Source organism: Dermacentor andersoni, chromosome 7 (genome assembly GCF_023375885.2).
Source record: "Dermacentor andersoni chromosome 7, qqDerAnde1_hic_scaffold, whole genome shotgun sequence".
In the NCBI taxonomy this organism is placed as follows: Eukaryota; Metazoa; Arthropoda; class Arachnida; order Ixodida; family Ixodidae; genus Dermacentor; species Dermacentor andersoni.
Genome location: NC_092820.1, coordinates 130918169 through 130933363, shown reverse-complemented (window position 1 = coordinate 130933363; position 15195 = coordinate 130918169). Strand labels below are relative to the sequence as shown.

Below are 15195 nucleotides of genomic sequence, written 5' to 3'. Positions count from 1 at the left end.
TGTTTTTGCATCATTCAAAAAGAACCAGTTCAGTCGTTCACTGTGCACATGAACAGCATGGAAGCGGCAATCCAGTTAACGGTGGAACAGGAAATCGATGGCAAGCTCCAGTTCCTTGATTTGGTGATTGAAAGAAAGCTGCTTATTTTGTCATTTGGAGTCTCCAGAAAGCCAACTCGCGCAGAACGCTACCTGCATTTCGGCTCTATCCAACCTGCTTCTCATAAAAAGGCACTGGTTTCCACGCTTCTGCGACGTGCAGTGAAAATCTGCACAAGACAGGAAGAATACGCAGCCACCGTAGGTGTGGTACAGCGGGAACTGCCTGTGGTCAACCGTCTTCTCTCTTCAATGCTGTTGAACGACAAATGGCGCGTCCAACGTTACCTTATGCTGCCTCTGGTCAAAAGCACGCCGGAATACCATATATCCCGTCCTCAAGTAAAGCTCTAAGCCGTGTTCTGCGTTCGTATAATGTTCAAGTGGCACGCATTCCAAATCAGAAACTAAGACAGTCGCTCGTCAATGTTAAGGACAAATTACCAAAAGAGAAGTTCCCAGCTGTTGTATACGTTGTCCTGGGCTCGGATTGTGATTACGGGCATATTGGCGAAACTGGTGACGACACGGGTTTGACTTAGCGGGCGATTGCCCAAATCAAGGATGTCTTCATAGGACATCAGAATGCGGCGAAGGGCGTCAACGTAAGTAGGTCGTAGATAAGTGGCTATCACTGGCGTTAACTTCTTGTGTGCAGTAGGAGGTGTAGAAGCTGCAGCAGTGTTCAATCGTGGTTCGGGCGTAGGAGCAGCTACTCCACAGTCTTCCAAAGGTGACAGCACAGGAGAGATACATCCGCAGGACGCACTTGCAGACACGAACGAAAGTTCAGACGAGGAAGCCATGCTCGATTGTTGACAAGAGTTACAATTGAGCTTGGTAGTGCTATTTTACGTGCCAGGAGGACGTCGCAAAGTGGGAACGGCGCTGAAGGACCATCTCGAAGTGGTGGATTAGGCGACATGAGGATTTAAGTCGCAGCAACAGGTTGTAGTCGAACAAATTTAGAACGAAGTCGGGACTTGTTGGTCGGGTCGGCAAAGTAATGGGGCAGTTCAAGGCGAAGGATGGTCGCACAGTCAATAAGAGCTGAATAGGCCGTCAGAATATCGATTCCAAGAATCGCTTCGTGTGGACACTCGGCCCGTGCAGTGAACAGGACTAACACTGGATGGCAGGGAATCGTGACACGGGCGGCGCACATTCCCGTCACAGCTGTTGTACTGCCATTAGCTACTCGGACGGTAGGCGACTCGGCAGGATCAGGACTTTACGGAGAAGGGCACGAAGATCTCATCGTATAACGGACACCTGAGCGCCAGTATCGATGAGGGCTTTAACGGGTACATCATTCACAAGTATATCAACAAGGCTCGGTCGAGCAGCAGGGGTCAGCAGATGTTTTGCAGTCCGAGTAGTTTATGTAGCTTCATCTCCGAAGGCTGCATTGCTTAGTTTCCCGAGAAGCTGGCCGCATAGGACGGGTACGACGGATGTCGACATTTACGCGAACGGGACTGAGGGCGTTGCGACGAGGGTGAGCGGCTAGTGGTGTTTCCCCGAGAGGGAAGCCCGGCATGGTATGGTACAGAGAGTGGCGACAGAGGCCGAGAGTCTCGGTCGCAGTGGCAATCAGCGTATGGTCGAGGCCAGGAGCACCAGCGGCTACTACGGCAGTGGCGGGAGATGGGACTGACCCGGGAGCAAGCAAATTAAATTGGCCTGTAATCCGGCTTTCGCCACTCAGAGGGGTTCCGATATCGACTCGGGAACCACTGTCGAGATGCAGCTGAGGCAACGCCAGGAACGGTAGGGGTGGGACGTTGACGGACGGCAGACTAGATGTCCATGTTTGCAATTTCTAGGCTGAAAACAGCTTCAATGAGCGAGATGGTCATGTTGCCATGCGAATGGGGACAGTGAGAACTTGGAGCCATACCGTTAAGTTAGCGACGGATGACCTGTGGCAAGCTTGGAGTTGTAGGCGGATGTGACGCCGGTGGGTCATCGCAGAAGGAAGTGGCAGCGTATTTGGTAGTAGGTCGAAACGTTGTACGATGAGTTTGCTCTTCACTTGCTCAAAATTCTGGCATTCTTTAATGATGGATTCATCTGTTGAGCAGTTTCTGCAAAGCAGGAGGTTGAACGCATCGGCCACTTTGCCCTTTAAAATGTGTCCAAATGTGTCCTCCAGCATGTCCGCGTCCGCTTTATGGCAGAAAGCCAGAACGTCTTGAATATACGTGACGCACGATTCGGTTGATGTCTGGCCACGAGAAACTAGCTCTTGCGTGGCCTCCATTTGACGTCCCACAGGTCTTCTGAAAATATCGCGTAGCTTTTCTTCGCAGGAGTCCCAGCTTGTAATGTTGACTTCATGCGTCTCAACCCATTCCTTCACGGTTCCTCCCAAGTAAAAAATCACGTTGGCCAGCAAAAGTTTGGCATCCTGCTTTTTGTGCTTACCGACGCACCCATACGACGTCAGCAAGTCTTGGACATCGACCTTACCAGTGCTGATGAAGATTCTCGGGTGACGTAGCTGGGTTAGCACTACTTCCACTAGTGTCTGAGCGGCGGAGGCAGCGTCAGTAGCTATAACAGCGGATGCAATGTGACGCGCGCGGCGAACATCCAGGGCCGGCTTGTGGCAAGATCACCCCGCACTTCCACCGAAATGTTAAGGGGAGAAAATATTGTAACGTAGATTGAAGACGGAGTATTACAAAATAGACGTTTCTGTTTAATGGCGGGCCAAGAGAAGAACGTGCAGCTCACGCACTTTATCGTAGACTGAAGACGGAGTATTACAAAATAGACGCTTCTGTTTAATGGCGTGCCAGAAGAACGTGCAGCTCACGCGCTTCATCGTCTTTCATGGCGCCGACCTCTGCGCGCGCCGTCTCGCGGTGTGGGAGACCCGCATCATTGTGTCAATGGTACCCCCAGGCTAACAGCGACCGTCTCGGTCACGTCAAAACGTTCTTTCGGCGACAATAAATGGACCTCCTCAGGTGAATCTCGGCGTTCACGTAAGCGCATAGTAGGGATTCATGCGCCCTAAATGAACAACTTCCGCGCTAGGACGACTACGGATCAGACCTGGGTCAGAACTGCAAGGGACGACTTTGTAGGTCACGTCACTGAGGCGGCGTGTAACCTTGTAGGGACCAAAATACCGGTGGAGCAACTTTTCCGAGGGTCCACGGCGACGGATAAGCATCCAGACCCACACGAAGGCGCCGGTATTGTAACGGACGTCGCGTCGACCCTGGTTGTATCGAGGGTGTCGGTATGCTCTTGGCTCCGTATGCGATGCCGAGCAAGCTGGCGTGCTTCTTCGGCTTTTTGTGCGAATTCTTCCGCGTGTTCGCTGGTCGGGCTAATATCAACCAGAGGTAGCATGGCGTCAAGTGTAGACGTGACGTGGAGCCCGTATACAAGTTCGAACGGCGTAAATTGTGTAGTCTCCTGTACAATATATGGATTTACAACGTATAAGCTGTGCAATATATATGTAGCTCACTGGCCATGGTAGCACCATCAACCGATCTTCGAGACACTTACACCTCCTCTTCACTTCCCAACGTCCTTTTGCTCACAGCAGCACAAACTTGTACGTGACAATACCACGTTACTTTAATAACGCAGAGCACGTGCCTTCTAGCAAAATCCGATACCCGCATAATTTAAATCCTTAAAACGCTGCAAAGTAATTGTCACAAATGTTTTAAAAGCAATCAATGCCGCACATACTTAAGGTATGCCACGTGTTCGCACGCGGTCACGCTCTCACTTTCCGACCTCCGAATTTCGCTTCGAATCCCTCATGTCAGTGTCTCGCGGTGGTTGCCCGGCCAAACGTTTGCTGCATCGGAGGGGCAGTACACCGGAGTCGTCCAGTGTGATCCATCCAGCACGCCCACCAAATTCGATATGGACGGGATGGGTTTATTTACAAGAGGATGGATGGTTAGCGTAGAGCAAGCGACAGGACGACGGCCATGCAAAGCCAACAGGCAGCGGCCAGCTCCTCGCGCACACCTCTACTTTCTCTTCCTTCGGCCGAGTCGTGCAGCGTGACTATATATATATATATATACATATATATATATATATATATATATATATATATATATATATATATATATGTTCGTGCGTGCGTGTGTGTGTGTGTGTGCGTGTGCGTGTGCGTGTGTGGTACAACTCACGGTGGTTTGCTCCGGACCACCGTTACTTACACCTCGCTCTTCAAAAAGCAGGTCCTGGGTCGGGTGAGCTCCTGAACAACACTTAGCCATGGGACGAACCTGGTTTAATCATGAATCTGCGACCTCCGATAGGTGCTACGTAATGCTATTTTTCTATTCTGCCGCATTCACCGCTAAAACGACAGCAGTTTTTTTAAAGCACAATATAGCCACCGCCGAAAGCTGTAGAAGGCATTTTTAAGTATAGTGGTGTCGTTCCATTAGTTATGGATGCTTTTTCTGTCGTAAGGTGGGCGCCATTCTTGCATACATCACCGTCGTCTACACCACTGAAGCGCACCGGGTCCCATCTTCATCATCCCGCCTCCCGCCGGATAACGGATGTGGCTGTTTCTAAAGGACAGCAGGCGATAGCGCACATGTGCGGAGTTCCAAGACAGGTGCTTCGCAGTTAATCCCAGCCCATCCATTACCTAAAGGGAGGTTTCTTTACATGGAACATAGAAGTTAGAGCAGTTAATAGGGCAGCGCTCTGAGCTGTAAACATTGCGTCATTTTGTGCGAAGCGTTTACAGTGATGCTGCTTCTAGTGGTATTCGTATTTTTTACCTAATATACATATGGTGCCTTTCTTTATTTCTAAAGTAGGCAGATTTGCTTTGGGCGGAGCAGAGAAAACTTAACTGATTAATACGGACACAATGATTGAGCCTGCGGCAACAATTTGAATAGTTCGCTTATGTCATCAAAGCAACTCAAAGCTGCATTGCAGTTAGAATGTTAATAACCTATATAGCCTGTATCCAGGAGTAAAATTTCGATTTGGCATTCAAAGATAGGTCAATCGCCGCCTGCGCCTCCGTTTGGCCCGACTCGCGTTGGACATGGAGGAGCACTGCGCCTCTCTCGTTAGACAACAGTGGGGCCAGACCTGCGACCGCATGGCAGGCAACCTGGGCCTCCGCGACACGTGGTCGCTTCTCAGGGTGCTGCTAGACCCTACACACACTAAAGCTTCCCAGCGCAAGGATATCTCCCATCTCCTTCATTCCTCCCCACTCACCGATACTGACTTCCTGGCGGCCCTCCGGGACCACTACCTCTGCACCGACCTACCTACTCCGCTTCCCACCTACTCCGGCTCCCCAAACCCTGACCTTGAGGCGGACATCTCCGTGGGCGAGGTTCGTGCGGCGCTACTCACACTCCGCACCACCTCGGCCCCGGGGGCGGACCGCATCACTAACAAGGTACTCCGCAACCTAGACACCCCCTCCCTCGAAGCCCTTACTGATCTCCTCAATACACATTGGCAGGCTGGCACTCTTCCATCCTCCTGGACCCATGCACGTGTCTCATTCATCCCCAAACCCGGCAAACCTATTGCCCTCGAACACCTCCGCCCCATCTCTCTCACCTCCTGTCTCGGCAAGCTGTTCGAGCATGTCATCCTGGCCCGCCTCCAGACCTATCTGAATGATCATGACTTTTATCCGGACTCCATGTTCGGTTTTCGTCCCCAGCTGTCCACCCAGGATGTCATGCTCCAACTTTCCGAGGATGTCCTACACCCCTCCCACCACAAACGCACTCGAGCTATCCTGGCACTGGACCTTACTAAAGCATTCGACAATGTACACCACACCGCCATCCTGGACGCTCTCTCCTCCCTCCATGTCGGACCCCGTGTCCATGCTTACGTCACTGCGTTCCTCGCCCACCGCACAGCCGAAATCTCATACGGCCCACTTTCTTCTCCTTCCTTCTCCCTTGGCAACAAGGGTACCCCCCAAGGCTCTGTCTTGTCCCCTCTTCTGTTCAACATCACCCTCTTCCCGCTGGCACGTGCTTTACGAGCTATCCCAGCTCTGTCTCATGCTTTCTACGCCGATGACATCACCCTCTGGGTGACCACCGGCAATCTTGGCGACATGGAGACCGCTCTACAGGCAGGTGTGGACGCGGTAGCAGCTCACGCCCGGGCCATCGGGTTGAGCTGCTCCCCGACCAAATCGGAGCTTTTGCTCCTTCGGCCTGGGAGGATGGCCCCCCTGTCGCCTTCTCCACTCACCGTCTACCTTGACGGCACACCCATTCCTCTCGTCTCTACCCTCCGCATCCTCGGACTCTTTCTTCAGTCCAATGGCAAGCACACCACCCTCATCACTCGACTCACAAACACTGTACACCACACTGTCCGCCTCATACGCCGCATCGCAAACCGCCACCACGGCATGCGCGAACACGACCTCCGCCGCCTGGTCCAGGCCTTTGTTCTCAGCCGCTTCATTTATTCTCTTCCGTATCTCTACCTTTCTCGTACCGAGGAAGACAAAGTCAACAGCCTCATTCGCCACGCATATAAGTCAGCCCTGTCCCTTCCCACATCTACGTCGACGGCTCGGTTACTGTCGATGGGCGTCCACAACTCCCTGACGGAGCTGACGGAGGCCCATCGCACGGCCCAGCTCCTCCGTCTCTCCCGCACCCGCCCGGGTCGCGCACTTCTCTCCACCCTTAATCTCTCCCCTCTTATTCCTCTTCCCACATCACTGCCCATCCCTTCCCATGTCTTCCCCCTCCTAACCGTTAATCCCCTCCCTAAAAATATGCATCCCGAACACCACCCCTCCCGTAGAGCAGCGCGAGCCTCCGCGCTCTGGCGTCAGTACGAACGGCAGGCCGCCGTGGCTTACGTAGATGCTGCCCCGTACCGCCGCTACCCAGCACATGCCCTTGCCGTCACTGACAATTCTCTCCGACCCACTCTTACTGCCTCAGTCTACACTTCTACCTCTGTCGAGGCCGAGGAGGCAGCTATTGCCCTTGCCATCACGCAAACCTCCGCGAAGTACATCTTCAGCGACTCCAAACCTGCGGTCCACAACTACGCGGTTGGACGGGTGGCACACCCGGCCATCGGAATCTTGCGTTCCGATACCGTTCCCTCTCGCCCCATCCAAATCATCTGGGTGCCCGCTCACGCGGCCCATCCTGGTAACGAGGCGGCCAATTCCATCGCTCGAGATTCGACTGACCGAGCAAGCCCGTCCCCGCCGGGAATGGATACGCGCGACGCGCTCCTCACGTACCGCGATATCACGCAGCACTATCGCCTCTCTCGTCTCACCTTCCCCCCTCCGCACCAATCCCTTTCCCAGCCCCACCAACACTTATGGCGCCACCTTCAGGCCCATACCTATCTTACTCCCGCACGTCTTGCCCTCTTCCACCCCGGGACGCACTCGCCGGCTTGCCGCTTATGTGACGGCTCCCGCGCCGATTACGTTCACGTCCTATTCTCCTGTCCGGCACACTTGCCCCCTGCCTCTTGGCGCCTAAGCAATCTGCAGCAGTGGGAGGCTGCTTTGTCCAGCACCGAGCCGGATATCCAACTCCGGCTGGTGAACTGGGCGGAGGACGTCGCGACTAGGCATGGCCTGGACGCCACAACCGGCAGCCTGAAGGCCGCCCACAACGCTGCTTTTTAATTTTTTAATTTGTTTTTACTTTTGGCCTTCTCATCAATAAAAGTTTTTCACCACCACCACCACGCAGTGATTGATTTATTTTGTTTGTAATGTTCTTTTTTGCCTGCCTTAGCTACACGGAAGAACTATAAATGGGATCGCTGGAACGCTTTCGCAATACTGAACGATATATTTTACACCGTGAATGTTTTCTTCGGTACCATTATCTGTACCATGAAAAGAATGAAGAGTGTAGGAAGTGATGACGACCGCAAAATGTCTAGAGGCTCCGTTTCTTTTCTTGCAAAAGACGCACTTTTCTGTGCAGTTCGCCTCATTTTCTTGGTCTTGGGCAGCGTTGAAGGCTGCCCAGGAGGGTTTCATGGAGCCCACCCGTTGGTGAAGTTAATATGGCTCAGTTCAATTCGTACAGGTCCAGCATTTCACTAGTTTTTATGTCCATACCCCTTTTTTAGAGTTGGCATTTTAATCAGCAATTGACCCAATTTAATTTCAAATCTTTTCAAATGGAAGATACCTTGGGGTGCTTTGTGTTCCTGTCATATATAGCCCAGTTTTTCTTTCTGGATTTGGTTCTTTCAGAAAAAAAAAATCTTAAATGTTGTTCAGAAAGAAGGAACACTCCTACGGAAAAAGCACATTTACTTTTTAACCTTTTGACTAGGGCGCTGCCGACGCTTTAAAAAGTAAATATTTTTTAAAGCATTCTTTTAACTACGTGCGTGGGGCCCACAGAAGTTTCTCTTGGCAAATATATAAATAAACAAATATAAATATTCTGCGTGTGTGTGTGTGCGTGCCTTGTGTTGATAGCCCATTTTTTATTTCTTCTATTAAGACCATGCTACATTTATTCTTTGTGAAATGATTAAATTCTCATTTTATTTTTTCCGCCGTTTTGTCACTGGAACTTTCTTTGGCCACTAAGCTGGATTGTTTGATCGTATGATTTGCGCTTTCCAGTTGCTTATTTTCCTAATTAGGTTATATATCTTATTTTTATTTCTGCCGTTCAGGTGCACTGAGCGAAGAAGATAAATGTAAGTAGATACTGTATCTGAAAGTTCTTGCAAAAGCTCACCGTTTCAATGGTATTCAGTCAACGATGTCTTCGTAGAGGACCCCTTATGTGGACAATATTAGCTCTGTGTCTATCGAGAATTTTCACTTAACAATAACGTTATACAGAGCAAGATTCTGACTACCACGTAAACGTGGAAATCGTATAGTTCAAACTCGGAGAAAGAAGGGAAAACATAGGGATCACAAACGTAGTCTCCTGCCTTCATTATTTTTTCCCTTGCGAAGAACCCACCTTAGGAACTTTGTTTTAGGTATGCCTGAATAAAATGGGTTTCGTGCCTAACGGTGAACACTTTTTCTGTTGGCGTTTTATGCTGAAAGATTTGCCATGGGTATACTTGATTGCATTCTTTCATGCGAGAAAGTGTCGGAGCACGTGTTTCTTCCAGAGGAATTATAAAGTTTCTTTTTATCAAAGACAAGCAGCAGATAAATAGCATATGCTGCCACAAAATATCCTAAATTAGCAGTTCATTCATACGTGTGGCAGGGAATTACTACGCTACAGCCGTAGGGTAGTTCTACATAGCTGTATTTAAGATGAAAAAGAGGTATTTGTTCACAAGAGGACAACACTTTGAAGCTATAGCGCGGGCTGTTGCCTTTTGGCTGAGTAAAGCTTATTTACTAGAACATTTATTTGTATATTGCTTCTTGTCTCTGTCTTTCAACTTATAATTATTATTATATTAACTACACTCTCAGGTTTGTCGCTAACTTTTCTATTATCTAAATGTGCAGGGCGTACACTTCGCGCAAGCTTTATTAGTCACAAATGTCATGTCAGCGCCTTTTTGATTCTAGATTACAAAAACCGCTCGGGTTCAAATGATAGGTGAAACCTACGTAGAGCCCCCAATACTGCCTGGAACTCAACAACGTAGGTCACACAATCATTCTTGAATACGTTCAAAACAGCACTACCAGAATTCTACCAGAAATCTTTACGTTAAAATTACATCGGCGTTTCATACACAAATATGAAGTGTAAATCACAATTTTTGCCATTTTCTCCATGCGCTGCATCTGCCTTTTATAAGCTATCTTATCGCCTACCTATTTCCGGACCTGAAAAATTCCCTGCTGCTTACTTGTGTCTCGCAGTAGCCACCCACTACATGATCCTCACTCATGTGATCATACTTAAACATTTCATGTGTTCGATACCAGAGGAGTCAAATATTGCAGCCAGCTCTCACATGACCATCGTTGCAATGAAATTTTGTACAATGTGTAAAAAGTATTCTTTCAAATGGGTGTAGTATTGGGCTTGTTGGTAAAACATGCTTTATAGGTTGAATAACAGCGCTAGGATAGCAGAGGGGACAGAAGAAGCTGTTCTCTCTTTGTTCTTTCTTCCGTCTCCTCTGCTGTCCTTGCGCTGTTATTTAAACACTAAAGTATTCTTTCACATCACATTACGGCATTATGACATTTACAGCACTTCTCCACACACCCATCCCTATCTGATACTTCATCCCGTTGGTTACTAATATTAAGTTCAAGATGGCATTGAGTAAATGAATGAATGAAAATGGCCTTTAATTTCCATATTGTGTTGAGCTGCTAAGCACGAGGTCGTGGAATCAAATCTTGGCGACGGCCATCGTATTCGATGGAGACGAAAGGCGAGAACACCCGAGTACATAGATTTAGGCTTACGTTAAGGAACTCCAGGGGGCTAAAATGAATCCGTAGTCCTCCACTGTGGCGTGCCTCATAATCACATCATGGTTTTGGGATGTCAAATCCCATTATTTCCATTTTGTTGTTCTTGAAGTTAACCTCTCTCGGCTTCTTATGTCTAGTGCGTCTACGCTAAGGTTAGCCAAGTTAGAAAAATCTGACACAGTGTACGTATATGACGCCTATGGTGTTTTGTTATCGGTCCTTTGCCATAACGAAGATAACATTTACGCACTGATATTGCGGGGAAACATATAGTATCTAATAAACCTGTTTTAATTACTTTTTCATTTTATCGAGCACCTGACTTTTTGTGAGACAACTGTCATCTCCTGTGTAAACGTTTACAGACGTAGCGGAGAATAAAAACAATATGCCTGGCGCAGCGAAGCCGCCGGTCACAAAAGTTATTTAGTGGTGCTTACTCCACCTGTTTCCAGACCTGTTTTGTTGGGAAGTGGCAATCTCTTTGTGTTGGCTTCCTATTATTACAATTAGCGCGCTCCGTGCGACGCTCACAGCCTACAAAATGGTATGGTAGTGGCATTGTTGAGGCAATGAGGAGCGTTAGTTCATTCATAACAGTTCTTGGGCCACTGGTGTTGCAGCAAGCGGACGTGCAGTCGGGTTAAACTGTTCGGATTTCGGGCACATTGAGCAAAAAATAATTATTCAAGAATAATTACTTACGCTGTAATTACTCTCACGAAAGCTCAATGGGATTTTTAGGATACAAGCTTGTTCAGTCATTTTTATTTCGTCAGACTACCACAACACTTGTACAACAAAATTGAAAAGGTTTATGCTATAATACAACTGCTCGCCAAATGATACTTCAGCTCGTTTTCAGGTTATTGGTTAGAGATTGGAACACCGTCAAAAGGAATATTGGATTTTTCAACCTAATTAAAACTTTTAATAGTAACAAACAGTAAATTAATATAAACATCTTTCTTCTTTTTGTAGTGCACCACGAAGACGTACGTAAGTATATAATAATTTGTCAAAGTTCTTTGTAGAAGTATTATTTCTTGTGCTATTTAACTATTTCATTTATTTCAGCACGTGCTGAGCACAAACATTGTCTTGATACATATTTTCCACCGAATATTGCCACAAGACATGTCAATATGTTCAGCGTAGTTTGTAGCTCAAAATGAGTAATATACACGTGGGTCTTTAACCCACTACAATAAAGCAATGGGCTAGGACTTAAAAAAAAAAATATGACCCCGCAAGGGCACCTTGAGACTCAAGGTGATGGTGCTTGGCGCCACCACGGACCCTTAGCCCTCATACCGAAGCTGTAATCCGCGCCGTGGCGACAGGTTGTAAGGTGAAGGGTAGAAACCATGAACGGTGGCGGTCGGAGCCATGGTCAAGCCCCGGCCGACGGGCTCCCCGTCTGTTTACCAGGTGGGGGACTCCGGGACCTTCTTGTGTCTATAAGGGTGAAACACAGGTGACACAATAGGAACCCTTAATCCATACATGCCGCATGGATTCTCAATTTCCCCTCTAAAAGAAAGCGATCGGAACCGGAAATGGTACCGCACCGAAGGAACCAAAGTTACAACTCAGAAATGTGCTGAAAATTTTCCACAGTTCCTGGTAGTTCACGCTGTTGAGCAAAACGCTCCAGTGGCCACTCTATCAGTGTTTGTAATACAGAAATGGCTAGTAGCTAACATAGGCGAAGAATATGAAGCCAAAAAACTGTCCTCAGGAGATCTGCTTGTAGAAGTCAAATCCAAAAAGCAGAGTGATGCGCTACTCGCACAAAAGAAGCTTGCTGACCTTACCGTTACTGTAACACCTCACAGAAGCCTGAACAGCGTTCAGGTAGTAATTTCTGAGCGGCTGCTAATGACCGAGAAAGAAAATGAGCTCCTCGAGAAGGTAAAGTCCAGGTGTATTACGCGCTATTTGCATCGCATCGCAAACCTGCAGCTTGGTCCGGACTCTACAACTAAACAGAACCTAAATAAAATTTAGCTTCTGCAAAAGAATATTCTTCGACATATAGCTAACATTCTTCACCTGGCTCCAACTAACATTACAATGTCATACCAATACAGAACTTGCACAAATTTCAGGTTTTACAGTACTTTTACTTTTCAGACACTTATAAAGAATTCCTTGCGACGATAGGATGCCTAAAAGATAATGACACCAATACACACACTCGAAAAACTGCCTCGTTGTTCGTACCTCGTTTCTGAACTGAATACAATTTACAAGCACTGCATTTCCACTTAGCAACCATTTTGATTGAATTTCCAGAAGTAACGACTGCTACACACCGAAAATTGTGCCGATATTTTGTATCTATGTCGGGAACAATAGCTTTCATGTTGCGATAATCGGAACGACACATTTATGCCTCATTTGTATATTGTTCTTACCTTGTTAGACATAGTAGGCAGTAATCTTCTTATCAACAATTTCGCAATATGCTTCTTGAATTTTTATTCTTGCATTCTTGGTAGGTAATTATACCTGCTTATTTCCAGCTACAGAGGCGTTTTGTGCATTGAGAGCACGTATATTAAATGATCAATTTATTCATAGTATGTAACAGTTAGTATATTGTAAATCTGTTATCTTAGTAAGTACCAACATCCTGTGTAATCGCGACATGTTTGCTTTCATTTTCCTGGCTGTATAATTGTACAATGCTGCATGCATGCTGCCAATTAAACTGTCTTAAGGGACCCAGTCAAGCTGCGTACAGAGGCTTTTGGCCCTGAAGAACATCCAGATTTTCAGGATAAATAAAGATTGATTGATTGATAGGCTTCAAACTGGATGACCACGGGCACTCGCTGTTGAAACGCTGGCGTAAGGAAACAAGCGATGCGACTTTCGTGCTTTATCGTCTCAACGCAAACTCAGCGGTGAGGCAACAGCGCATGCAAAGCTACGAACCGTCGGCACACGTGGACTGTGCCCCCAAATGAAATAGCTTTCAAGATAAAGCCCGCATGACCACGCGTGGGCTTTATCACTGTGGATGCGGGACTGGGTGCCAACCAGTGTTCGAAGACACCCTTTGACGGTGACATTGAGTGCTGAATATTTACCGCGCGGTCCGTACCGGTCGTGAATAAACCTCTTTGATGCCAACTTGGGTCACTGGGTGCGGGTCAGTAGGTGTGGGCCGCTTTTCAATGAACGTCATTTACTCGATTTTGGGAATTTAGTTTTGTTTCCCAAGGTAACACTTAAATGTCTTTATTTTTCAATTTTTCAAGTTTTTCTTAAATGTTTACAAACATTCTTGCTCTAGATAAATCAATCTCGTCTAAAGCTTTGCACGTGGCTGCACGAGAATGTATAGCATGTATCTATTTCTTTCTCATTGGTACTTGCAGCAGGTTTGTTCGAATGTGTTTTATAAAAGAAACCATCCATCTTCTCAATCACTGTATTTCATACGAAAACTGTTTTCTTTAATTAAAGCAAAGGAATACGTATTTCTGAGCGTGTTTGCAATTGTTTGTATAGGTTAGGCAATAGACTCTAGTCATCAGCGGTCTGCTAGGACACTCATAAAGTCAAACCATTGAACAAGAGACCCTACTTTTCCTACTGAGAGGGCGCACAAAAAAATGACACAGCAAGATATTGTACTACTAAAGTAGTATTATAATAAAGGGGAGTACACTCTATAACGAGCATGTCACGTTTATGTTGCTTTATTAATACATTTGGGCCCCAGAAGTGCTTCTTATCTTAACCTAAATACCGTGGAAAAAGTTTGGTATTAAGAACACAGTAAAGAGGTTGCAATATATTGAAGCAGGGTGTGAGACCGGGCTAGTTGGTTTTCCATGCTTAAGTGACTAGCGCAAGAGTAGACAGCAGCACTAAAAATGCGACAAGATCAAGCGTGCTTGTCCTTGTCACCTTTTTAGTGTCCCGTGTCCATTCGTGCACTAGTCACTCCAGCGTGTAATATTTTTATAAAAATCAAGCAAGCAAAATAGTTCACCTAGTAACCCGCACACGTTATTCTTGAAAACCTACTGAAATTGTAGCTAATTTCAGGTATTCACATAGCTCGTTTTCGCATTTATTCATGGCGTTGTGCAGAAATATCTTTTATAATTCTTTCAGGTGAAGAGAATTACAGTCTCATGGCGATCGGAAGGGACCTTAATTCGTCGATGGAGCAATGTAAAACAGAATACGTAAAACACGCCAAGAATTACCAGACGCTTTTTAATAACGGGTGCAGATTTAGGATAAAATCGAAGCAGTGATGCGTGGCACTTTTAAGGTCGCAAAAAGAGCTCTATACTGTGAAATAAAATCCACAAAAAAAGACGCATACAAAGTTCTTGGATACTGCACTATATGCCCGCTATAATAATAATGCTTCTAAACAAATACTAATAAACCACGAAGCTACTCAGGTAATCTACTACGATTATTTTTCATTAAACAATGTTGTGAAAATTAACTGGTTTTTAAATAAAATTGTCGCGAAACTATTCTCAATATGAAGCTGTAAAATATATGCCTACATACCTCCTCTGCCAAAGTATATTGAAAAACATCTTTATTCAAGCATCTTTTACAGGAAAGGTTGGAGTACTAACAGCTGTTGAAGTTCCGCGGAAATATATTAGCGTTCTCACATTTTCGTACACTTCAAGAGA

General features: G+C 46.7%; 1 protein-coding gene across 1 annotated transcript in view; it reads left to right on the top strand.

Annotated features, from left to right (window-relative positions):
* The window catches only part of LOC129385609 (uncharacterized), a 46483-nt gene extending 31541 nt beyond the window's left edge, over positions 1-14942 (top strand). Inside the window, exons 4-6 of the mRNA XM_055072404.1 lie at positions 8779-8802; positions 11498-11515; positions 14651-14942. Of these exons, the coding sequence (XP_054928379.1) occupies positions 8779-8802; positions 11498-11515; positions 14651-14796 (188 nt within the window). The 3' untranslated portion in view covers positions 14797-14942. The remainder of the gene's footprint in view (positions 1-8778; positions 8803-11497; positions 11516-14650) is intronic.
* The last annotated feature ends 253 nt before the right edge of the window (positions 14943-15195 follow it).